A 25650-nucleotide genomic window follows, 5' to 3' on the forward strand; every position below is an offset into this window, starting at 1 on the left:
AATGTCATTTTTTAAATTGCTGTTTACAGATCTCGTAACTGAAGATAACTATTCTGCTTCGTTATTTAGAGGAACTTTATTCTCCAGACAGCCGCCATTTCGTCTGCAAATGTTAAACACTGCCACATATTCAGATCATGCACTCTGATTGCCAATTTGACCATGTGTGCAGTTTTGCATGCAGCATACCAACAGTTGGCAACAGCATGTGTACTCGAGCAGGCAGTGTTCATATTGAGTGCTTACGCTGAGGTGTAACATTGATAATGCTGTGCTGTTCAGCTATGTTGCTTGCTTGGCAAATTGGGGCGCTCTCTCTCTCTCTCTCTCTCTCTCTCTCTCTCTCTCTCTCTCTCTCTCTCTCTCTCTCTCTCTCTTTAAGGTTCCATCGCTCGCAAAATTAAAAGCAGTGAAAATCCAATGATGCTGTGCGCAGATGTGTTTCGCAGTGCCTATCGATCACGTGAGGTCGCATTTCTTTTTTTTTTTTTTTTTTTGACGTCACATTCTACTCAATTTGATCAGGACACCACAAACTGGTTTGCGTGTTCGTCGATTATGTAAAAGCACGCGTAACGGGGACTGTGTCAACGACCTGTACACTGCCAATGACGAGGGGGCTGACGAATGCGCCGCGAATAACCCCGTTACCAACGGGTAAGCTCTTTCGCCCTAGGCTGTCTCACTCAGGCCTTTCACATTTTTTCTTTTCTTTCTGTCTATATTTCACTTTTCGTATTTTTCTTTTTTGCGTAAACTCGTCGGGTAAATAAACCAAAGATGTCCGCGAAATTGTGCTTCTCATCATTCTAAATTCGTTTGGCCCATTGAAAGATACAGTTACTGTCTGCTTGGGGGCGATTTATTTGAGACATGGTCGACGGGCGTTTTCTATCTATCAAGTGTTCGGACGTCTCGTGGCGAGCAGAGCTGCGGGCACCGCCCTCGTACAGTCGCAGCTGGAGTGGAGGCTTCGCAGGGCGGTCAGCGAGCTCTGCCCTTGCGGATCAGAGCACGAACGGCGTTGGCCTGGTCGGCGGAGAGGCCCAGCTGGTTGCATTCAGCGTCGAAAGCGGCCACGGTGCCAAAGCCGGCCACGTAGCCGTTGAGTCGCGTCGCCACGTGGCTCCGGCTCACGTCCTTCATGCCGGACTGGATTAGGCTCTTGTACAGTGCGGTTTGCCGCTGCAGCCGGTACTTCTGGTGGTGCCTGCAGAATACAAGCGACTACATTGCACCGAAGTAATCTCGCTGCGGACTCCGTTGTGAGGCATACTGTTTTGGTTGAGCGTACTGCGAAGTTATAGCGGCCTGGTTCTCGCTGGCGTACGATGTCCGAAAAGACGCAAATTCGGCACGCGCTCCAATCGGTAGAAGGGGGACTTCGACAGAGGTGTACAAACGCGCGCGTCCTGCGGGTCGCTCGATTTAATTAATTTCGCATCATCTACTACTCACGATTTACGACCGGCCTATCCCAGTGATAATGTAGGCCTGGAGTGGCCCGTACCACCGACGAAAGGCCGAAAAAGGAGTTAGAATAACAGCTTTTGTCATCTGCCTTTCCGATGGCGTAACGGGAGCACACTCCTTGCGCCGTCGCACTTTAAGCGAGTGGTGCACAAGTTTGACGCCACTGCAACGTGAACTGCGGTTTCTAAAGTAAGTCTCGCGGTCCCATGCCTCCAACTTCCCAATAGCTGGGTATCCTTCCGAGCGTATGGAACTCCCGTATACATAGTTGCCGGGAGCGAGCTTGTACCTATAGTTGTACCCTCCGGCAGCACTCGTCTTCCTCCCACAGCAGCGGCGGATGCTCGACTACTTCATGCATCAAAGCTGTGGTAAGAGAGGGGGCGCTCCCAGATACTTTCGCATATCTCTATGGGGCCCCCTTTCGAGATGAGAACCTATATAAACGACCAAGCGCCAGGTCGTGGACCCATTAGAAAAAAGAGTTTCCGGCGGCACCAGGATTCGAACTGAATACCTTTCGCATACGAGACGGCCGCTTTACCATTTCGCCGCCGCGGTGCAGTCGGTTTAACCTAAGGCTTCCAGGCTTCTTAAAGTTTAGTTTGTGGCGCATCACGTGTGAGAAAATGGCGGTATTACATGCGGCTATTTCAGCAGTTTTGTCCAGTTTCACATAGAAGCTGGTGCGTACTCACCACCGCATCTAAATTAAGGTTGCCTATCTTGCATTTTAGTACCATTTTTTAATGAAACCAGTGCTGTTAAATTTTGGGCATTTACGAACCAGAAAACCCCAAGGAAAAAATTGAAAGCTTATTTCTATTTGAGAAGGGATAACGAAAAAGCAACTTATTACTCTTTTTCCCCTTGAAAGACTGCCTGTTATCCAAATGTCTCCAAAAGACAGCTTGTCTCTCTTGAATAAGCATCGTCTGGTGCATCGAGGTGGCTTCGTGATGACCACTTTTGGGTAACAGCTAGACTTACTTGTTACCACTAATGCGATATGTATAGTCGCTAAAACCGCTTTTGCTCTATAGTACACAATGGGTTGTGCCTACTTAGGACAACGCATGACACATGAAATACCCCAACAGTTCCATCAGTACCAGTAAATTGTGGGATTTTGCGCCAAAACCACTATTTGATTGTGAGGCAGGCAGTAGTGTGGGACTCCTGATTAATTTTGATCACCTATAGGGTTCTTTAACGTGCACCTAAATGTAAGTGCACGGGTGTTTTTTGCATTTCGTCCCCCATCGAAGTACGACCGCCGCGGCCGGGTTTGATCCCTCGACCGCGTGCTTAGCAGCGCAATGCCAAAGCCACGAAGCGACCACGGCGGGTCATCAGTACCAGTCAAAGCAACGGCAGCGGACGTAACACATCCGTAACCAAGCTCACAGTTCAGCCAGGTGGTACTGTTCCAGTTTGAGGATCTTGGTGACTACGGGTGCGCGGTAGTTCTTTCGGATCTCCTCCAGCGACCGCTTTGCCTCGTTCTCCTGGGCGTCGCTATGGTAGAAGATGACGGACATGTACTCCCTGCTGATGTGTTCGCGGGTCGGATCGTGGTTCGGCCAGAAGAGCTTGAGCAGCTCCTTGAAGCTCGTCTCCCTGGGATCGAACTCAATGCGCACCACTTCGGTGTAGTCGGACCTGCAAACGGCACACAAGCACGTGCAGAGCACGCTCGACAGTGTATACTAAACCACAAAATTTCACGGACCACGGGATCTGAGAAAAAACTCGGTGCCCTTCCACTCTGCGAAGAAAGATGACCAGCGAAGCTGTGTATGTGGGACCCTTAATGGCGAACTGCACCTCCGCCGCGGGTCGGCCCGGTGTTGCAATATTGGGGGCGAGCTCCACCACTGGAAAAGCTGGCGCCACCGTCGGCGTGACGTGGCATGAGGGATCACGTGGACACAGCGGCCGCGTCGGCTGCTTCGGAAGCGCCGAAGCGAGCTGAAAACGAAAGCTTAAAGTCCCACCTGCGCTGCAGGTATGATTAAGTGTTGAGGCTTCCCCGCCTTGGGCGTCTGCTTGACAACATTTTAAATAACTATAATAGGCAGTGGCTATCTTTCGAAGCGAGCAACATGGTAGGCTACTGCTCGGTGCCGCAGTGCCGGACGTACGCAACGGAGCCCGGTGTCAGCCTTATTCACACGTAGCCGCAGGACAAGAAGCTGCGTGACGCTTGGCTCGTGAAACTTAGAACCAGCAAACAGCCATCGGCCACAACTCGGGTATGCAGAAATCACAGACGCGAGGAAGATTTCTGCTACGGCACCGGGACTGCCATGTTCGCGGTGAGTAGCAGAAAACGCGCACTAAGACGCTCGCCTGCGCCCGCTGCCCGGCTAATGTCACGACGGTTTGGTCTATTAACTTGATGCTAGATACTGGCAAGTTCACTGGAATGGAAAGAACGGTAAGAAGCACATTAAAAAAAGGAATGGCATATGGTCATGTTCGTGTTCTGAATTAATGTCATCATAATCAGCCTTGTTACGCCCACTGCAGGGCAAAGGCCTCTCCCATACTTCTCCAACTACCCCGGTCATGTACTAATTGTGGCCATGTTGTCCCTGTAATCTTAATGTCATCCGCCCACCTAACTTTCTTCCGCCCCCTGCTACGCTTCCCTTCCCTTGGAATCCAGTCCGTAACCCTTAATGACCATCGGTTATCTTCCCTCCTCATTACATGTCCTGCTCATGCCCATTTCTTTTTCTTGATTTCAACTAAGATGTCATTAACCCGCGTTTGTTCCCTCACCCAATCTGCTATTTTCTTATCCCTTAACGTTACAGCCATCATTCTTCTTTCTATAGCTCGTTGCGTCGTCCTCTGTTTAAGCAGAACCCTTTTCGTCAGCCTCCAGGTTTCTGCCCCATACGTGAGTACTGGTAAGACACAGCTGTTATACACTTTTCTCTTGAGGGATAGTGACAACCTGCTGTTCATGATTTCAGAATGCCTGCCAAACGCACCCCAGCCCGTTCTTATTCTTCTGGTTATTTCAGTCTCGTGATCCGGATCCGTGGTCACTACCTGCCCTAAGTAGATGTATTCCCTTACCACTTCCAGTGCCTCGTTACCTATCGTAAACTGCTGTTCTCTTCCGAGACTGTTAAAAATTACTTCAGTTTTCTGCAGATTAATTTTCAGACCCACCCTTCTGCTTTGCCTCTCCAGGTCAGTGAGCATGCATTGCAATCGGTCTCCTGAGTTACTAAGCAAGGCAATATCATCAGCGAATCGCAAGTTGCTAAGGTATTCTCCATCAACTTTTATCCCTAATTCTTCCCACTCCAGGTCTCTGAATACCTCCTGTAAACACGCTGTGAATAGCATTGGAGAGATCGTATCTCCCTGTCTGACGCCTTTCTTTATTGGGATTTTGTTGCTTTCTTTATGGAGGACTACGGTGGCTGTGGAGCCGCTATAGATATCTTTCAGTATTTTTACATATGGCTCATCTACACCCTGATTCCGTAATGCCTCCATGATTGCTGAGGTTTTGACTCAATCAAACGCTTTTTCGTAATCAATGAAAGCTATATGTAAGGGTTGGTTATATTCCGCACATTTCTTTATCACCTGATTGATAGTGTGAATATGGTCTATTGTTGAGTAGCCTTTACGGAATCCTGCCTGGTCCTTTGCTTGACAGAAGTCCAAGGTGTTCCTGATCCTATTTGCGATTACCTTAGTAAATAATTTGTAGGCAACGGACAGTAAGCTGATCGGTCTATAATTTTTCAAGTCTTTGGCGTCCCCTTTCTTATGGATTAGGATTATGTTAGCGTTCTTCCAAGATTCGGGTACGCTCGAGGTCATGAGGCATTGTGTATATAGGGTGGCCAGTCTTTCTAAAACAATGTTCCCACCATCCTTCAACAAATCTGCTGTTACCTGATCCTCCCCAGCTGCCTTCCCCCTTTGCATAGCTCCCAAGGCGTTCTTTACTTCTTCCGGCGTTACTCGTGGGATTTCAAATTCCTCTAGGCTATTCTCTCTCACATTATCGTCGTGGGTGCTACTGGTACTGTAGAAATATCTATAGAACTCCTCAGCCACTTGAACTATCTCATCCATATTAGTAACGATATTGTACTGTATTAGTAACGAATTAATGTACTGGAAAAATAAGCAGAGGGAAATCGCACATGAGGTGACCAATAAACATATACAGTGCAACGCAACTTGCGAAATATTATTGAAATGTCCAAGAATTTAGAAGAAAAAAAAAAGATTGAATCGTCGCGACGGCACATCACAGTCGCCGTAGGCGTCGAAGTCGCTGTGACGAAATTATTATTGAACAGCTCTGATAGCAACCACGCAACAATGGGAGCTTGTGTACTGTCAAATGGTCATATTCTACGGCCTAAAGCTCACGGCACGGTGCGACAACGCGCTCGCAGCGACAGCGAAACATTGTGCGCGGATATGTATGCAGACGCGCAGTCGGTCGCCGCGAACCCGTGCGATCGCTGCATTGAGGCTTCATTCTGTTGTGTGCCATTTGGTTATACAGACATCCCCCTATAAGAACATACTTTACGTAGTTTGCTCTCAGCGACTGCCTACCTTTCACGCGAGAAGCCGGTTCGGGAGACTCCATCGCGGCGGCCGCGCGCAGTGGCTTTCACTGTACGTATTCGGTAAAGAGAGCGTCTGTAAACTATTCTGTGCTTTCAATCTCCCCAAGATTATTATTTTGACAGTAAGAAAGTTCCCTAGTTTTGAGAGTAGTTACAGAAATGTCCAGGACGGCTCCTGCGTGGCGTTTTTATTGAGCGCCGTAGGCAAAAGCTATGAGGAGCGCGCCACGTGATCCCTCATACTACGCAAAGGAGGTGCTTCCGACAGATAGCGACTCTGTAAGTCCTCGCCCCCAATATTCGGGATCGGCCCATGTATGGGGAATACTTAAAGGGCCCCTCACCAGGCCCCATAGAAAATTTTGGTTATACGTTGGAGGTTACGTGCCCTCTAGGGAGCGTTCTGCCGCAAAAATTTTTCAGATCGGCTCATTAATAACTGAGAGAGAAATATTGCAGCGAACCCATGATTTCAGGCGGCGAGCTCCACTGCCAAGCGAGACACTCTCTCCACTTGCCTGTCTAGCCTCCGCAAGCGAAATTCCTTCCCTGCGTTCTCCCATATCGGACCTCGAGGATCGCGTGACGCATACGTCACGGACTCCGTCATCATCTTTTCTTTTTTCTTTTCTCCTTGCTTTTTTGCGGCGCGGCGCACTTCCGCTGAGGGCATCGCGCGGGAGCTGTTGCGATTGTCTCATTTCGCGCAGCGCACGATTTTACGCGCTGTGTACGAGAACACCTGACTAGCGGTATAAGTGCTACAAGAACACTGAGGCAGATGCAAGCGGATCACAGAGCATGATCCCGCGCTGGAACACGATATAAAATGACATAGTACGTACATCTCTCTTGCTGCGGTGCAAAGCAAAACAAAAACATGCAGACATTCGGTGTATGTTTTATTATTTCTCTAAGCTTTAATTCGTCTATTAAAGCAACATATTACACAAATGACAGATATTGCTTTGAATAATTCTCGAAGTAACGTGTCACCACGAGCGACGTCACAGTGCAAACACGTGACCGTAGGCGCACTAGCACGCGTACGTCATCCTCCGGCTTGGAGCGCGGCGGCCGCGAGAAGGGAAAACGGCGTTCGGTTTGAAATTTCAGACCTTTCCGCGGCGCGTTGCGATGTAATAATTTGCAGACACGATCGTTATCGCGCACTGTATACTCTGCGCTTCTCAGCTCAAGATGGCCAGACCTGGAGAGGGGCCCTGTTAACGCCTGCGTAACCTCCGCCGTGGGTCTGCCGGACATTGCACCATCTTCGGGATCTGCCCACGTAGTGACGTTTTATTCGAGTAGGGCCGCGCCAATCACGGCGCGTACTCGACGGCACGAATGCAGGTGGCGTCTGACGCGGATGCCGGAGCGAGTTTCGTGTCAACACACGGACACGATCCATGGGGGAAGTAGCCCACAACAGCTTCGCTGTAAAAGCTGAATACTGCCGTTGCTTCACAACGCAGCCCGGTATTCGTATTTACAGCCTCTACTATACAGGGCGCCCCAGCTAACTTTAGCCAGAGTTTAAATATATGTGCGAATGCGACATAGCTGGACAGAACCAACGTAATGTTGTTTGCCGTCGCTTGGAGATACTTGAATTACTTCTTTATTCCGCCTAATTAGACAATTAGTCTTAATGAACCAACCTATCAAACATTATAATGAGATGAAAAGTGCCAATGCGAAAATTGTTTTAGAGCAACATGAAAAACTCTCGATACGGCTTTCTCTTGCTCAATACGTTGCCGCGTGACTGGCTGCTCGAGGCACTTTGCGTGTATTCGCGGGCTCCTTTCACGCTCGGAAAAACACTTTTATGTAGCACATATTGAGGAACAGAAAGCTGTATCGGGAGTTTTTCATGTCGCTCGACAATTTTCCTATTCACACTTTTCATCTAATTATAATGTTTGAGAAGTTGATTGATTAATTAGGACTAATTATCTAATTAGGCGGAATGAAAAAAATGATTTGAGTATCTCCAAGTGACGACAAAAAACATTACCTTGGTTCGGTCCAGCGACGTAGCATTCACATATATTTAAACTCTGGCTAAAGTTCGCTAGGACATCCTGTATATATATATGGTACACATGAACAACATTATGATTTAGGGTTTTACTGCCTAGTGTTACAGGCTTTAGATATCCTGTGATCCCTAAACATTTGTGGTCGACTGCACATGTTTTCGAAACGGAAGTACTCTCAGTTTAAGCCGAAAAGCGTAACAAACCGATGAAAATGAGGTAACCGCAACCGACTGACTTCCAGGCGTCATTTTCTTTTTCTTTAAACATTAAATTATGGTGTTTAATGTCCCGAAACAGCATGCTAGGGTATAGACATTTTCATCGGGCGAGGAGGATAGGGCGCGCGGCGAGCCTTTCCTCCTCTCTGGCTTGTACAATCCGAGATTTCGAGATAATTTTAGATCGTACTTTGTGAAATTTACGCCATGTCCGTTCATATAAGGTCGCCAGGGAAGCCTTTCGGTGCATAGGTAACTACAGTAGGCAGAAATATGTCTTGGGGGCGCAAAAATGTGACGCGCATAATCAGCCGCGGTGTACGCGCGTTATCAGTCGCGGTGTGTGTATATGTTGTGAACTATTTGGCTTACATCGGTTTCAATTCAACAAAGAAAACCGGTGCCTCTGTATTACCAGCATTAAATGGTAAATCAGCTCACTGTCTGATCACTTGGTGTAGAGAGTAAAACATAAAACATAAGAGCACATACTCGTGCACGGCCAAGCTAAGGCAACCGCGAAACATCTAAGTGGCAGACGCTATCAAATATTTGTGATATACCGGCATCGTTCTCACGCAGTTCAAGTCCAGTAGGCTTGAATTACGATATGTCTACGCTAGCCTTCCTGCATGAGGCCGATGGCGCTGCTCAACACAGAGATCACTGCGGTTGGTGAACCAGCATGATAGTGTGCTTCGGCATTGCCTTTTTGACCTGTATACAGCCATAATATATGAGAGGGATCGCATAAAAAGATCGCCATGGCTATTTTTGAGGACAAAATTTCCATAATACGTGTGAGCGCGTCGTGGGAAACGGAACGAACACAACCGAAAAAAAGATCGGTTAATATCCTCTTTATCGAAAAAGCAAGAGAAAACGGGCTAACGCCGCATACGACCTCGCATAGTCACGCCGCACAACGTTTATTATTTATAACCGCTGATATATATAACGATATATAACTGGTGATGCCGTATGCTTGGACCATGCGCTATATAGAACAAAGATATCTGTAATCCAGCACCTAGCCACTTCTTAGGACGCTCGCGCAGTTCGTAAACGGTCGCTTTGCTCGACAAGCTTAATTCAGACTGTAAGGTATGCTCCTATTACTAGCCGAAACTATTTTATTCATGGGTGGAAACCTCATCCATCGAACCAAGTATAGTCACGCAATGTAACTTGCAGCGAACAGTTTGAATGCTTGTCAAAGTATAACAGCACAGCTCCTATCGTAGCAGAACGGTACCCACGCTGTTACGATTGTCGCGTATGCTTCATTTCTCCTAAACCGCAGCTTAGAACTAGAGGATAATATTGCAGTAATGTCACATTAGTGAATGGAACTTCCAGAAATACACAATTGATCTCCGAGGCCGATTGTATAGGCTCGAACATGCGCGCACACATCGCGCTGCGTGCTCCGTCCGCCTCAGCGCCAGCAGAAAGTCCGGCCATACTGACTTAAACCACTTCAATACGTCTCACAGAACCGTTTTCCACGTACAAGACGCACGTCACACTACACAGACCGCGCGAGCGCGATAACAAACGCCAGAAACTACCGTCGAGCGTATACCTGCCATGCAAAACGGAGCGCTCGCCCAAGCCAGCATGCCGACTGCCTATAGATGGCGCCACTGCGCAGCAATATTCGAAGTGTAATAACGACAGAAATGCAGAAAGAGAAACAACATGTTCGTTGGAAAGGAAAAAAGAAACCAAAAAGCTGGTGGAACAGGGAGATACGAGAAGCGATCGCCGAACGACAGAAAGCATCCCGAGAGCACAAGCAGGCAAATTAAATTAAATTATGGGTTTTTACGTGTCAAAACCACTTTCTGATTATCAGGCACGTAGTAGTGGAGGACTCCGGAAATTTTGACCTGGGGTTCTTTAACGTGCACCTAAATCTAAGTACCACGGGTGTTTTTGCATTTCGCCTCCGTCGAAATGCGGCCGCCGTGGCCGGGATTTGGTCCCGCGACCTCGTGCTCAGCAGCCCAGCACCACACAGGCAGGCAAAGAAGGCGCAGTTGCCGCAGGATGAAGTAACCAGTAAATGGGCAATATACCGGGAGAAAAAGTGTATGGTTCAAATACTGGTGCAAGCAAAATTAAAAGGTGAAAGTGAACGTTGGTTGTCAGAAATACGTGAGAAAAAGAAGGCCGCACCTAGGATATTTTGGAACCAAACAAAACTATTAGGCAGGAAGTCAACAACAACACAACAACATATCCTAGACGAAGATGAAAACGGACTGGAAGGAGAAGCGGCAATAAATTACATCCGAAAAATAACAGCCGAATCTTTCCAAGCCAATGACGAGGTTGTATTTGAAGAAAAAAAAAAGAGCATGAAAGAGACCCAAGTGGAAAAGGAGCTGGTGCTGACAAATTTCAACTGGAAGAAAGCGGAAGAGAAAATTCCTAAGCGCACAGCCATAGGGCTAGACGAGGTTCCCATTAGGCTGATTAATGAACTAGGACCAAAAAGTAAGAAAGCTCTGGTGAAAGCAGTGGTTAAAAGATAGACGAATACCAGACAGTCGGCGACAAAGTAGAATGAATTTAATTTATAAAGGTAAGGGGGAGAAAGATAGAATTCACTCGTATAGACCGTTGACCATTACATCAGTAATATACAGGCTAGCAATGCAGGCAATCAAATTAAAGCTTCAAGCATGGGCAGAGAATAATGGCATTTTGGGAGAACTTCAGAATGGCTTCAGGATAGGTAGGCGTTTAGATGATAACTTATTTGTTCTTACTCAGTGTAGTGAAATATCAAAAGTAGAAAGCAGACCGTTATATGTGGCCATTTTAGACATTACAGGAGCCTATGACAACGTAGACCGCAACATTTTGTGGGATATTCTGGAAGGGGAAGGCTTAGGTGACGATTGTCTACAGCTTTTGAGAGAGATTTACCTAGAAAATACCGTTTGCGTTGAATGGGAAGGGGTGAGGAGCGAGGAGAAAGTTCATAACAACAAAAGACTAAGGCAGGGGTACCCTTTATTCCCGCTGCTGTTTATGATGTACATGGTGAGGATGGAGATCGAGGGCGCTAGAAGGAAGTAATATCGGGTTTAATCTCTCATACAAACAGGCGGGTACAGTAGTAGAGCAGCAGCTCCCAGGTTTATCTTATGCGGACGACATTGTGTTGTTAGCTAACAAGCACAGGATTTGCAACGTCTGGCTAATATCTGTGGACAGGAAGGCAACAATTTAGGTTTGAAATTTAGTGTTAGAAAATCAGGTATTATGGTATTCAATGAAAACAGTGAACAAACAGTGGCGATACAGGGCCAGGAAATACCTCGGGTAACAGAATATAAATACCTTGGTATATGGATAAACGAAGGCAATAGATATATGGAAACAAGAAAAAACAATAACAGCGAAGGGGAAGAGAAATGCAGCCATAATGAAGCACAGAGCGCTATGGGGATACAATAGGTACGAGGTCTTCTGAGGTATGTGGAAAGGTGTAATGGTTCCAGGACTTACTTTTGGAAATGCGGTTGTTTGCTTTAAATCAGGGGTACAATCAGGACTCGATGGGAACCAAAGTTCAGTGGGTCGCCTCGCATTGGGCGCTCACGAGAAGACTACAAATGAAGCTGTGCAGGGTGATATGGGCTGGACTAGTTTTGAAGTGAGGGAAGCTCGCAGTAAAATTGAGTATGAAGAACGGCTGAGGAATATGGAAGAAAGTAAATGGGCTGGGAGAGTGTTGAGGTATCTGTACATGAAAAACATTTATTCACAATGGAGAAAAAGAACTAGGCAGCTTACCAGCAAGTATGCGGCCTGTAGAGTGGGCAACACAGTAACAAAGAACGTCAAGCGGAAAGTCAGAGAGGCTGAAATATTCTCATGGTTGGTGGCAATGGAAAATAAACCTGCCATGAGTAACTACTTAAGAGGAAAATACGAAATCAGGAAAGAAACAATTTATGATAACTCAAAGGGAAGCTCATTACTTTTCGAAGCGAGATAAGGATACCTTAGAACACGCACCTATAAAGCGAGATATCAGAAGGAAGAAGAAACATGTGCTTGCTGCGGTAAAGCTAGGAAAACTATGGAGCATGTTTTATTAGAACCTGAAGGCGTCTACCCAGCGGTCGATTTAGGCACCACTGGCCTCCTTGAAGCCCTTGGGTTCAGCGAGAGCAGTGGAAAAGGAGACATGTCCGCAGTAAGGATTAGTAAGAGGCGATTGGAGGATTGGTGGAAGAAAAGTAGGGAAACGACAAAAAGCGGAGACGTACGAAAGCACAGTTTGCAATAGGGGATCAGAAAATTTGGTTGTGGGAGTTCATTGCGTTTTTTTTTATTGTTTAACCTAGGTAGGACATTAGGAAGTACAATAGCAAGAGCTTGGTGGCGCAACCCACCGCCCCGTTCCAAAGGGGACGCTCATAACATCCATCCATCCATGGTGGCGCCCATGAAAAAACGGTCTTTAACGGAGGCCGTATTTGGGGGCTCCGGATAAATTTTGACCACGTGGGGTCCTTTCAAGTGCACCCGAATCACGGCACACGAGTGTTTTTGTATTCCATCGGAATGCGGCCGCCGCAGCAGCAGGATCGAACCCACGAACCCGTGCTCAAGCAGCAGAACGACATAGCCATTGAGACACCGCGGCGCGGGTCCCGACGTTATAACTGTGCACAATATCCCGTTACCCATGACGCGTATGAGCGAGATAGGAATCTTTCTGGTCGTGGGGAAGGTGCTGCCATTGAACTTTGCTTCAATGGCAGCGCCTTCAGTGAACTTCGCAATTAAAGATTATTGTCTGCCTTTCTGACTCCGATTGGTACACGGCAGGTGCAATTAGAGCACTGTAGAACGTAATGGGGGTCGTAAATAGCTTTATTACAAGGAGCACGAAGAAAAGGAGCAAGCTGTTTGAAGGCGTGGTATGTGTTTCGGAGATTTGGTGTAAAACTGAAGGCTGAATCTACTGCTCTTTTTCATTGGCACTCTTTCCCGTGGTTGTCAGAAACCACACGTGCACTATTACGCGATAAAAGCGAACAAACCTCTTGGACGCCGATATAAGTGTTTGTTTAGCGTTCTAAAACAAATAAGGTCGGTGGAGCCTTTTAAGATAGAGCTCGTTTTATCTACTATATAGAGCACAGACTGAAACGAAGAGAAAGAGAAAAGGCTAAAGCTAAAGTGCCTTGAAGAACATTTTTGCTTTTCACATCTTGGTGGTCACGGCGGTCGTACCGCAAGCTGCTCATTTATGAGCTCGTGGTTTAATCGATGGCGCGCATGCCAGCATTTCGGCTCGAGCAAAATGCAGAGAAAGCAGAGTACTGCATGGCGTTCTGGCTACTAACTTAGTCGGCGCATTCGCTGAAGAGCCCGTATTCGCAAAACATATCCCTACGAGTGTTTCAACACAGGCGTGCGGTCGCCAGTCAGTCGTGATATCGATGGGTGTGATAAGAAAATGATTGCCGTAACGATGAAAAATACCGTCCGTATTTTTCTGCCGAAGTTGTTTGCGTAAATGTGATCTCGGTGTGATTGATTGCAGCTGATTACGGTTGGAAGCTGTAATCGGAAAATATACGTGAACACTTACCCGTCGGCCTCATCTTCCTGTGGACTCCTGCATTTTGGCACACAACAGTGAAGCACAGTTCTGATCACATTAGCAGAAGCCGTGTACATCACTATATATCGCGGAGCCAGCCAAACGTGTGCAGAAAAATAGGCAGCGTATCATATGCATATAGCTGCGAACGCGTAATCATCGCCCAAGGAAGGATAGGACAGCCGTAAGTACTGCTAACATACGCTACTAACGCCATTCGTTATTTAATCCGCAAGGCTAGCCTGTATAAGAGAACATAAAAGCGCCTATGCGTTGCGCTGGCCCGGAACCGGAGTGCCACGATTGCACTGATCTCTCTCTCTCTTTCTCTCTCTCTCTCTCTATCTCTCATTTGCCACTTGTAGAAATTAATCTAAATGGCCAGCGAGACTCCTCAGTGAGGTACAGCAAAAACACGGAGTTAGCATACGCTGTCCTATAGAAAAGCATCTCGCTCAGCAGCAGCGGCCGCAACGACGCCGATCTTCAACTAATTTATTGACACGCTGCGCAGGAACTGCTCCGATTCTGTACAAGCGGCGCGAAATCAGTTGAAACGCCCACTGCCCGCCGGGAGCGAGACGTCATCGACAGAACGGCTATAAAAGAAGCCTACGACGGAAGGAAGCCCATACCCGCTCAGCAGCAGCGGCCGCAACGACGCCGATCTTCAGCTAATTTATTGACACGCTGCGCAGGTTGGTCGATCCTTTTCTGTTAATCTCGCCTCTTCCCGTAAATGGCGTGTGCTTGCGGCTGCTGCTGTTGACTGCTGTCCAGCGGATGAGCTAACGTTACTCTTCTGTGTCTGCTGAAAATGCCTGCTAAATGTCTTGCATGCCATGAAAAACTTACCGACGATGAAGTATACCTGTCATGCGCGGAGTGTGAATTTAATCATCACGTAGGAACATGCTCAGGTGTTAGTCAAGCTAACTACAAAAAAAAAAAAGAAATCGGAGATCGCAATGAAATCATGGAAGTGCGCTACCTGCACAACTGCGACAGCTCGAAGTGGATAGGGTGCTGCTAAACAAAAGGAAGCTGGCCTTGACCTGGCAAAAGAAATTTCTGACATACAGAGAAAGCTTACTGCAGTACTAGAAATGAAGGCAAGAGTAGAGAACATAGACGCTATTATGACGACAGTTAGCTGCATTGAAACCTCTGTAAAAACTATGTCAGAAAAATACGATGATGTCCTCAAACAGATGGAATCCCCAAGTGCAGATATAAACAACCTAAAAAAACGCGTTGAAAAACTTGAAGAAACAGTTGACGAAGAGGAAATAAAGAAATTGAGGCAGGAAATGAATAGTCTCGAACAGTACAGTAGACGGCAAAACATGGAAATTCATGGGCTGCCTCAGCACACCGCTGAGAAGCTTTCGGAAAAATTCAACCTCCTGGCGGATGACTCGACTTTCCGAGGCTGATGCTGAGGCATTGACTAACGGGCGGAAAAGACACGACGAACAGGATTGCCCCTGTGCTAGTCCGTTTTTCCTCCTGTGTGACCCGAGATAAGTGGCTAAGCAAGAAGAATGAACTGAAGAACAAAGAATCTTAAGATCAAGTCAAAGGCAAAAGAAAAGGAATACGAGTTTGCTTGGGTCAAGAACGGAAAGCTCTTCGTCCGTCGTACCCCTCGTAGCCGGATTATCAGGATTGTTTCTATCGACGACCTAGAAAAAATACGATAGGCATTCCTGAATGCAAAAGAGCTGCTTACCTGATGCCGTTATCCCATGGCAAACTGCATTTCCGAAGGAGGCTATCACGACTTTGATTCTTTCCTCGATTGCAAGACACGTTGTGATAAGAAATTCTCTGTGCGCCACTGAAATTCGCAAAGCTTACGAAATAAAAAGGAAGCGATGGATATGTTTCTGCAATCGATCAAACATCAATTTGACTTGATGGCCTTCTCGGAAACCTGGTTCATGAATGAAACAGATGTTATTGAATTCACAGGATATAAACATACATCTGTTTTCCGTAGTGGTATGCGAGGTGGAGGAATCACAGTCTATGTGAATGAACACTTGAGCTGCAGTGCGATTTCTAACTATTGCCAAATAAGTCTTCATTATGAAACAGTTATGATAAAATGCGACAGTACATTGTGTAGTGGTCTATCGACCTCCTTCGGGAACATTTTCTGTATTTCTTGATTTTCTTGAAGCAATGCTGGAATGTTGTGTAGAACATAGCTCGTCAGTTGTTGTCATCGGCGATTTTAACATAGCTGTCCTATGCTCCCATTTCAATAAGCAAAAGCTTATTGCTATCTTTCTCTCATACGGATATGAAAATGTCATTCATGTGCCAACAAGGGTAACAAATACATCCGGAACTCTACTAGATCTTTGTTTCACGAACTGTAACTTGACCGATATAGAATCTGGTGTCTTATAAGCGGACCTGAGCGACCATATCCCGATCTTTATTTTTCGAACACACCTTGCACAACACCCAACACGAACCTCGCACAATCAATTAGGTACACAGTCATTAATGACGAAACAATTCATTTGTTCCAAAGATTAACAGCAGAGGCAAACTGGGATCATGTTTACCATTCAGAAGACCCGGTCGTAGCATACGATTTATTTATTGAGGAAATTACTGATATTTACAACAAATCATTTCCAGTGAAAGAATTTAGGAAAAATAGCAAAGTTAGGAAGCTATGTATTAGTAGAACACTGTTAAAAAGAATTAAGGAACGTAATAGACTTTTTGCCCTATTTATAAAAACTAGAATTCTTGACTACCTGGGTCAATATAAGAAACTCAGAAACAAATTGGGGCACGACATTAAAAAAGCGCATCCTACATATCATGAAAACAAGTTTGCATGTATCACTAATAACCCAAAGAAAATATGGCAAACCGCGAACTACCTCATGTCAAAGGCTCGGAAGAAAGAGCCCCAAGAATTGAGTATTGGAGGTACAATCTATACTAGAACATCGTTAGCTAACAAGTTTAATAATTACTTTCTAAATTCAGGAGCATTTAATACAATAACCACGGATAGTTATAGCATCGAGTGCAAATTATACATGCGACCTGCCATTGCGAGCTCTATATATATGGCTCCCACTACGGAAGCAGAAATCTGTTCGCTACTGCTAAAATTAAATAACAGTAGTACTTCAGGAATCTATAATCTGAAAGCACAACCCATAAAAGCAGTTGCACACATTATTAATCGTCCACTATCACATATGTGCAACTTGATCTTAAGTTCAGGTGTTTTCCCTGATAAGCTCAAGATTGCAAAAGTCAGTAATTCATAAGGGAGGCGATAGCGATGTCTTGAGCAATTATAGACCAATCTCTATCTTGCCAATGTTCTCGAAAATAATACAGCAAGTTATCAATGTACGCTTTCTACGTTACTTTCAACAAAATAACGTTATAGTAGAGCAGCAGTGTGGGTTTCAGAAACATAAGTCAACAGAAACGGCTCTATTAAATATTAAAGATAGAATAATCCATAATCTTGAGCATAAATTACACACCGTAGGATTGTTTCTTGATTTTAAAGAAGCATTTGACTCCATTAAACATATCTTATTGCAAAAGTTAACCAACTACATAATTAGAGGGGCTGCGTTAGATCTAGTTACCAGTTACCTAACGAACAGAACTCAGTATACTGCGGTAAACCAAGCTCAGTCTGATATTGGCGTTATCTCGTTTGGGATACCACATGGTTTTATACTTGGACCGTTATTATTTCTTCTCTATATTAATGGCATCGTAAATATTTCGCTAACCCCAGAAATTATCCTCTATGCTGACGACACTAACACATTTTTTTCAGGGGCTAATATAGGGGACATAGAGAGACAAGCGAATATCTGGCTTGAAAACTTATCAGTATGGCTTGGCGTGAATAAATTAGCTCTAAACACGAACAAAGCAAAATGTAGTGTTTTTAGATCAAAGAATAAATATATGACAGACATTGCTCTTCACTTCGGTGACCAGCAAATCGAACGCGTTACATCCCATAAATTTCTTGGTGTAGTTTTTCAGGCACACCTAAGCTGGTCAGCACATGTCGCAAAAATACAAACAGACATCTCACGAACAATCGGAGTCACTTTTAAACTAAATGATCTGTTACCACCTTGGTTAAAAAAACAAATATATTATACCCTAGTACACTCTCGTCTTCACTACTGCCTTCTTGTATGCGGTACGACCACGAAAACGAATTTAGGAAGCCTAGATGTACTACAAAAAGAAAAGTGTTGGGTCCGATAGAGAATGTTCCGCGCTCAGCACACTCTGCCCCACTATTTCAAAAACATCGAATCTTGACTATCACAAACATTCGATGTAAAAAATTAGCGTTAGTTATATGCAGTCAAATGAAAAAGAATTCATCATTGTTCTCAGAAAAATACGTCCACAAAGAACACCCGTACAACCTCCGGCATGCCACTTATAGCAAAGGAGACATTCGCACTAACTACGGTTCACAAAAATTATCTTACCAGATTCCTGACTTCTTGAATAGACACAAAACAGTTATGACCGTTGTTACAGACAGCGTCTCAGTGCAAGCATTTAAAAAGAGCATAAACAGATACCTTCGTGGCACACAAGTTTGAAATATCATTTTTTTTTCTTTTTGTTTTTTTCTCTCGGTGTGACAAGTGAGCACCAAATGTTGGTTTCAGTTGAGACTTTGTTTTTGTTGTTCCTGTTTCATTGCTTTGGCCGATTTTCATGTACTTCATGTCACAAATGTCATTCGTTCTTAGTTGCGCATTTCTCGCGATACAGAATACTCTTGTTTCAAATGTTTTCATTTTGATGCATTGTTGCCAGTGCTTTCCACTGAATTATATTGAAAGTTTTGTCGACAGGCAATGTAGCAATTATTACAGCGATATTGGGTGAGATGTTTAGGGAGTGGGGGGAAGGGGGTTGACACTCTGTCAGGCATTATTTGCCTTTACGTCTGCCTCCTAGGCAACTGTCTTCTGATGCCTAAATAAAATACTTTGACTTTGAAACTCTGCCTTTTAAAAGGAGCTCCCAGATGTATATCGAAAATGAGGTCAACATGCATGGGGAAAACGGTTACTCGCAGAGAAAGGATGAATGTTGCAGCATTCACTTAGAGATTATCTGACTTGTCAAACAGGGGAACGTGAAAAAAAAAACTTTAATCACAATACACAGGGGCCAGTTGTATTGTACAAGCTATCACTAATTCATCGCCTGCCGCTGTTTAGCTCTGTATATCTTGGCTAATCCCCTTTGCGCTGCACGGTGCCTGCAACATGTGGACTTCAAGCGAAAACAGTCTCCCGCAATAATTTCGCCGCGCCAGTTCGTACAATGGGCAACGGTGATAAACCAAGGCTCCTCCTGGCGCAGTCATGCTAACCGGAGTTGATTCTCGTCCCGCAAGGAATGAGAGTCCACTTACAGCGAGCGATAGGTGGGATCCCTCGTGGTGCCTCCGGCGAAGCCAGCGGTGGTCCGCAGCACTCCCTTGACGCAACCGTACAAGGACTCGGATTTCCAGAAGCAACCCATGCCGAAAGTGGCCTTTTCGAAGGGCACGTCTGGCTCGTACAGGGGTCTTGTGGATGGCTGAATCTGCGGCGATCATCATCATCATCAGCCTGGTTAGGCCCACTGCAGGGCAAAGGCCTCTCCCATACTTCTCCAACTACCCCGGTCATGTACTAATTGTGGCCATGTTGTCCCTGCAAATTTCTTAATCTCCTCCGCCCACCTAACTTTCTGCCGCCCTCTGCTACGCTTCCCTTCCCTTGGAATCCATTCCGTAACTCTTAATGACCATCGGTTATCTTCCCTCCTCATTACGTGTCCTGCCCATGCCCATTTATTTTTCTTGATTTCAACTAAGATATCATTAACTCGCGTTTGTTCCCTCACCCAATCTGCTCTTTTCTTATCCCTTAACGTTACACCTATCATTCTTCTTTCCATAGCTCGTTGCGTCGTCCTCAATTTAAGTAGAACCCTTTTCGTAAGCCTCCAGGTTTCTGCCCCGTACGTGAGTACTGGTAAGACACAGCTGTTATAAACTTTTCTCTTGGGGGATAATGGCAACCTGCTGTTCATGATCTGAGAATGCCTGCCAAACGCACCCCAGCCCATTCTTATTCTTCTGATTATTTCAGTCTCATGACCCGGATCCGCAGTCACTACCTGTCCTAAGTAGATGTATTCCCTTACCACTTCCAGTGTCTCACTACCTATTGTAAACTGCTGTTCCCTTCCGAGACTGTTAAAGATAACTTTAGTTTTCTGCAGATTAATTTTTAGACCCACCCTTTTGCTTTGCCTCTCCAGGTCAGTGAGCATGCATTGCAGTTGGTCCCCTGAGTTACTAAGCAAGGCAATATCATCAGCGAATCGCAAGTTACTAAGGTATTCTCCGTTAACTCTTATCCCCAATTCCTCCCAATCCAGGTCTCTGAATACCTCCTGTAAACACGCTGTGAATAGCATCGGAGAGATCGTATCTCCCTGCCTGACGCCTTTCTTTATTGGGATTTTGTTGCTTTCTTTATGGAGGACTACGGTGGCTGTGGAGCCGCTATAGATATCTTTCAGTATTTTTACATACGGCTCGTCTACACCCTGATTCCGCAATGCCTCCATGACTGCTGAGGTTTCGACTGAATCAAACGCTTTCTCGTAATCAATGAAAGCTATATATAAAGATTGGTTATATTCTGCACATTTTTCTATCACCTGATTGATAGTGTGAATATGATCTACACTATCAATCAGGTGATAGAAAAATGTGCAGAATATAAGGCGCAGAAGCGGACTAACACAAGCCCGACGCATGGACGATCGCGTTCATTGAATTTATAAAACCGCGCGCACCAACTTTTGCGGACCACAAGAATACCTGTGCGGACATCGCATGTATTTCACTGCAATTCAGTTGCGAGCTGGCCTTTCTTTTGAGCCGTGGTACAGCGCTCAAGTGTCGTGATTGCTTAAGTGACTTCAGAGACCTGAACAGTGTGCGCAACAAGCTTTGTGCGCATGTATGTCTCTTACACTTTAACTGGAATAAATGAGGTGTTGGAGGGATGATATAAGCGGCTGTATATTTGTGAATAGGGGAACATTTCCTGAGGTTATGACATCGCAGCGCTCTGTGCAGAGGATTTCCACAGAGGTGGGGTTGGACTTGGGCTGTTAGGTGCGGCGCAGTTGATAGGAAATAACAGTAGCTAAAAACACGATAGGCTACGTTTGCGGTTTTGGTCCTAACAATTCACTATTCCATGTGGCAATGGAGGAAGATATATACCTTACAGAACCTGCACAACATCCACTATACTTGCCATAACGGCATATTTCCCCTGCAACTTTGCCGAAAACGATTGGAAAGGGCATAATAAACATGCTGCCAGCCAAAGGCGGGCGCTTGACTGAAATTTTACTAAATTGAATTCTGCGGTTTTACGTGCCAAAACCACGATTAGATTACGAAGCAGGCCATAGTAGGGATCTTTAATGAATGTGACGCCAGTGCACGGGACACGGCGTTCTTGCATTTCGCTCCCATCGAAATGCGGCCGCCGCGGCCGGGATTTGATCGCGCGACCTCGTGCTTAGCAGCGCCATAGCGGCTAAGCCACCGGGGCGGGTTGGAATTTTACAGGAGTTACAGGATTTACAGGATTTTATCAGGGTTGTCACAAGACTGCCGAAAGGTGAAGGTCAAGGTCACGGGGCTGTTAAAAAGAGTCATGCGCGCCACTACCGCCATTCTCTTTCTGTTGATGGCAATTATGTTACGTTTGCATAATAGGAATTAAATCGCTAAATTAAAGTATTGCAGTCGTTCAGTGACATTGACGAGCTGAAATAAAAGAAAAAGAAACACGCAGAAAAAGAAACATGATCCTGAATTTGCGCAATTTCAAAATTGCTCGTCGTATCAGGGCCAGCCAGACCTGAGGCTCGGAGCGACGGAGGGTCGCCTCCCACTGCGGATATGTTAGTTGGGGTGATTGTAGAACAGGAATATCCTTTGGTAGTTTTTGGCACTCAATCGTGACGTGGAACGTCGTCGGTGGTGCACCGCAGCCTGGGCAGGTGGTGAGACATAAGGTTGGGGAGAACTTGTTGAGAAGGAGGAGGTTCGGATATGAGTTGGTTTGAAGCCGTCTCAGGCATACGGCTTCATTCCGGGAGAAGGATTTGGATGGAGGGTGATATCGCAACGCCCTAGTCTGTAAAAGTCTAGTGTCACAGTATGTGTTGGGCAAATTCTGGGAGGCTTGATATGGGTTGCTCGCCTCACTGCCAGGTGCCCGGCAGGTTAGCTCTCGGGCAGCCGCGTGAGCGCGGTCACTGCCCGACATAGAGGCATGAGTGGGTGTCCAAATAAGCCTGATGCGTGGTATTGAGGGATCTGGAATGGCAGGGAGCTTACGTGTGCTGGTGAGAGCGCGATCAGCTTCCTGAGGTATATGACCCCTGAGGTAGGCTCGACATGCGTCTTGGGAATCTGTAATGATGATGTGGTCGTGTTTTGGTGATCTTTTCATGCGACTGACGATGTGGTTGATGGCGAGGGCTGCGAGTGCTATGGCCAACGTCTCCCCTGTGAGCGTAGCCTCGGTTTGAACGCTACACGAGGTGACGATATTACCCTGATCGTCCGCCACCACCGACACTTGTCTTTCTTTCTTTCTGATCTCAAGAGCATAGTGGGCAGCGTCGGTATAATAGACGGTGCCCTCCGGCTGGGCGTTGAGGAGTTTCCGAAGGTATCTAACACGTGCATCCCGGCGACCATTATGATGCTCTGGATGCATATTGCGCGGTATGGGCGCTATGGTGAGTAAGGTTCGTATGTTTGAGGGGACTGGGACATGCTCTCGCGTAGAGGATTAATCATGTGGGTAGCCCAGCCGTGAGAGCAAATGCCTGCCTGTGGGGGTCAGTCTCAATCGCTCGAGTTGCGCCATTCTGTGTGCTTCGATGTGTTCCTCGATGGTATTGTGCACCCCGAGAGCAAGTAGTCGTTCCGTGGAAGCATATACAGAAATTCTGAGTGCTTGTTTAACGGCTCTTCTAATAATTGTGTTGATACGGTTGGTCTGGGAGAGCGTCAGGTTGTGGTATGGGAGGTGATAAGTTAGCCGGCTGATAATGCATGCCTTGACCAACCGCAGCATATCGGCTTCCTTGAGCCCTGAGCGGCGGTTACTAACGCGCCTCGTCATACCGATGATTTGCTCGCACTGTCGTCCAATGAGATCTATCGTGAAGTGAGCTTTGGCATTGGATTATAGGTTATAACCAAGGATTCGGACCCTTTGTGCAGTGGGAATTGATATGCCTTGTATTTTCTCTTCAATCACTGGAATTGGCGTTTCATAGCTGCTTTGGGGTCGGATTAGTAATAGTTCTGGTTTATGTGGCGCACATTCGAGGTCTCCAGTCACGAGGTACGCCTGCACTATATCCACCGCCGTCTGCAGGCGGTCCTAAATGTCTCCATCCGAGCCGGTGCACGTCCAGAGAGTCAAATCGTCAGCATATACCGCGTGGTATAGCCCCTCGACCTTCTCCAGTAACTGAGTAGTCTCGCCATAGCTATGTTGAATAGCATCGGCGAGAGCACGGACCCCTGAGGTGTCTCCACTCCGGTAACTTTAATGTCTGATGACCGATATGGGCCCATTTCCACTGTGGCTACACGGTCCTTGAGAAAGGCTCGCACGTAATTGTACATACGGGAGCCACAGTGGGAGTGGGCCAGGTTCTCGAGGATGAGACCATGGGAAACGTTATCGAAAGCTCCTTTGACATCAAGTGCCAAAAGAGCTCTCGTCTGCGCCCTGATGGGGGGGTCAACGAGATCCTCTTTTATCTGAGGAAAAACATTGTGAGCGGACAAATGGGGGCGAAATCCAAACTGTGTGTGGGAGAAGAAATTTTGCATCTCCAAGAAAGGTTGAAGTCGTTTTAGGATTACATACTCAAGCAGCTTTCCGATGCACGATGTGAGAGAAATTGGCCGTAAATTTTGGATCGACAGGGATTTTCCAGGCTTGAGCATGAAAGTGATCTCGGCACGTCGCCATTCCAGAGGGAGAGTGCCGGCGTGCCAGTGCTGATTGTACATAGCACAGAGCGTTTCCAGGTCCTCATCCGGGAGATTTCGCAGTAGAGTATACCGTATTCCGTCCTCTCCGGGTGCGGTGTTCCTATGAATGTCTGCGAGTGCGTCTTTGATTTCGTGGACAGTTATGTCCGTGCCTAGTGGGTCACTTTCTTCTCTTTACGGGTAGTCCGGATAGCTTGGCTTAGAGCCACGGGAGAGATACATTTATTCAAGGTCCTTCAGGAGCTGGTCTCCGTCTCCTCCGTACTGGTGGAAGAATATTCGAATCTGCCGATTTTTATGGGATTTCGTGTTTATCGGATCTATTAGCGACCGAAGGATTGCCCAGGTTCTCGCGGTGCCCAGCGTACCACTTAGTTTACCACAAAACGTTTGCCAGTTAGCACTGGTTAGCTGGTCTGCGTATTCCTGGGCTGCTCTCGTGATTTGGGATATCCTGTAGCGCAATTTTCGGTTTAACTTTTGCCGCTCCCATCGCTTCGTGAGACCTCGGCGCGCGTCCCATGCACAGATGTAGGAGATGCGGGTCAACCTCTGGGGTCTCTGTCGTCGTGGTTATGCGGCTAGTCGTTTTGTTTAAATCGTTGCGTAAATCACTGAGCCAACTGGCATAATTTGTGTGAGATATCGTACAAAGACCTAATGCAGCACAGGTTCAGCAAGTTCAAGCGCCGGCGAAAACGCAGCGGTGGACGCTTCGTCCGGCTTCGACTGTGAAAAAATTTTGACTAATTGGAAAAGCGAATGAGCATGCTCGTATATACAAAGCCTTAGAACAACGGGCTGTCCTGTTCAGACCCTGGCCTTCCCTCTTTCTTTCTTTTCTGCAATGTTACCGGTAACCGTATATCGAGTTTCGGTGCAGACCCGGCAATAGAGAGAGTATTTTGCGGTGATTTCGGTTCGCCCTTGTCATCGTTTCTGTAAGATTACTCCCCTCTAGAATGAAAGAGACAGGGAGGCTTGCTTAGACAACGCCACCTTCAACACTTCGGAAGCAAGGGCGTTGCCATGGAGGAGAGGGGATCACGTGTCCATCGGGCCGTATGTATAGAATAAATATAGCATCGTAATTTTATGGATAGTATAGGTTGCAGTAAACATTCACTTACTAATTAAACACGCGTGGTGCCGCGCGACCAGTGACACTCATGAACGAGTTCACTCGATCACAGCGAAGACCCGTTGTCGCAACGCTGGCGTGATGAGGAGCGCCGGCAGCGGAGAGCGCGCGCGACTGTATCAAAGCGAACGTTTCCTGCCGCCGTTCCGTTTACACCTCAGACCAGCCTCAGACATTTAGCAGGCAACGCTGCCATGATGAGGAGCGCCGGCAGTGGGGAGCGCGCGCGACTGTCAAAGCGAACGTTCCCTGCCGCCGCTCCTTTGACACCTCAGACCAGCCTCACACATTTAGCAGGCAACGCTGGCGTGATGAGGAGCGCCGGCAGCGGGGAGCGCGCGCGACTGTATCAAAGTGAACGTTCCCTGC

General features: G+C 46.6%; 1 protein-coding gene across 5 annotated transcripts in view; it reads right to left on the bottom strand.

The window, feature by feature from the left end:
* Positions 1-474: 474 nt before the first annotated feature.
* The window catches only part of LOC126544130 (peptide methionine sulfoxide reductase-like), a 72828-nt gene continuing 47652 nt past the window's right edge, over positions 475-25650 (bottom strand). For 4 of the 5 annotated variants that reach the window (XM_055061712.2, XM_055061714.1, XM_055061715.2 and 1 more), the window contains 4 exons: positions 19452-19624; positions 13982-14008; positions 2881-3135; positions 475-1210 (listed from right to left, as the gene is read on the bottom strand). In XM_055061712.2, coding sequence (XP_054917687.1) covers positions 985-1210; positions 2881-3135; positions 13982-14008; positions 19452-19624 — 681 coding nt within the window. In that variant the 3' untranslated portion in view covers positions 475-984. The remainder of the gene's footprint in view (positions 1211-2880; positions 3136-13981; positions 14009-19451; positions 19625-25650) is intronic. The other variant, XM_050191354.3, reaches the window with a different exon arrangement.

The sequence above is a fragment of the Dermacentor andersoni genome, chromosome 1, assembly GCF_023375885.2.
Source record: "Dermacentor andersoni chromosome 1, qqDerAnde1_hic_scaffold, whole genome shotgun sequence".
Lineage (NCBI taxonomy): Eukaryota > Metazoa > Arthropoda > Arachnida > Ixodida > Ixodidae > Dermacentor > Dermacentor andersoni.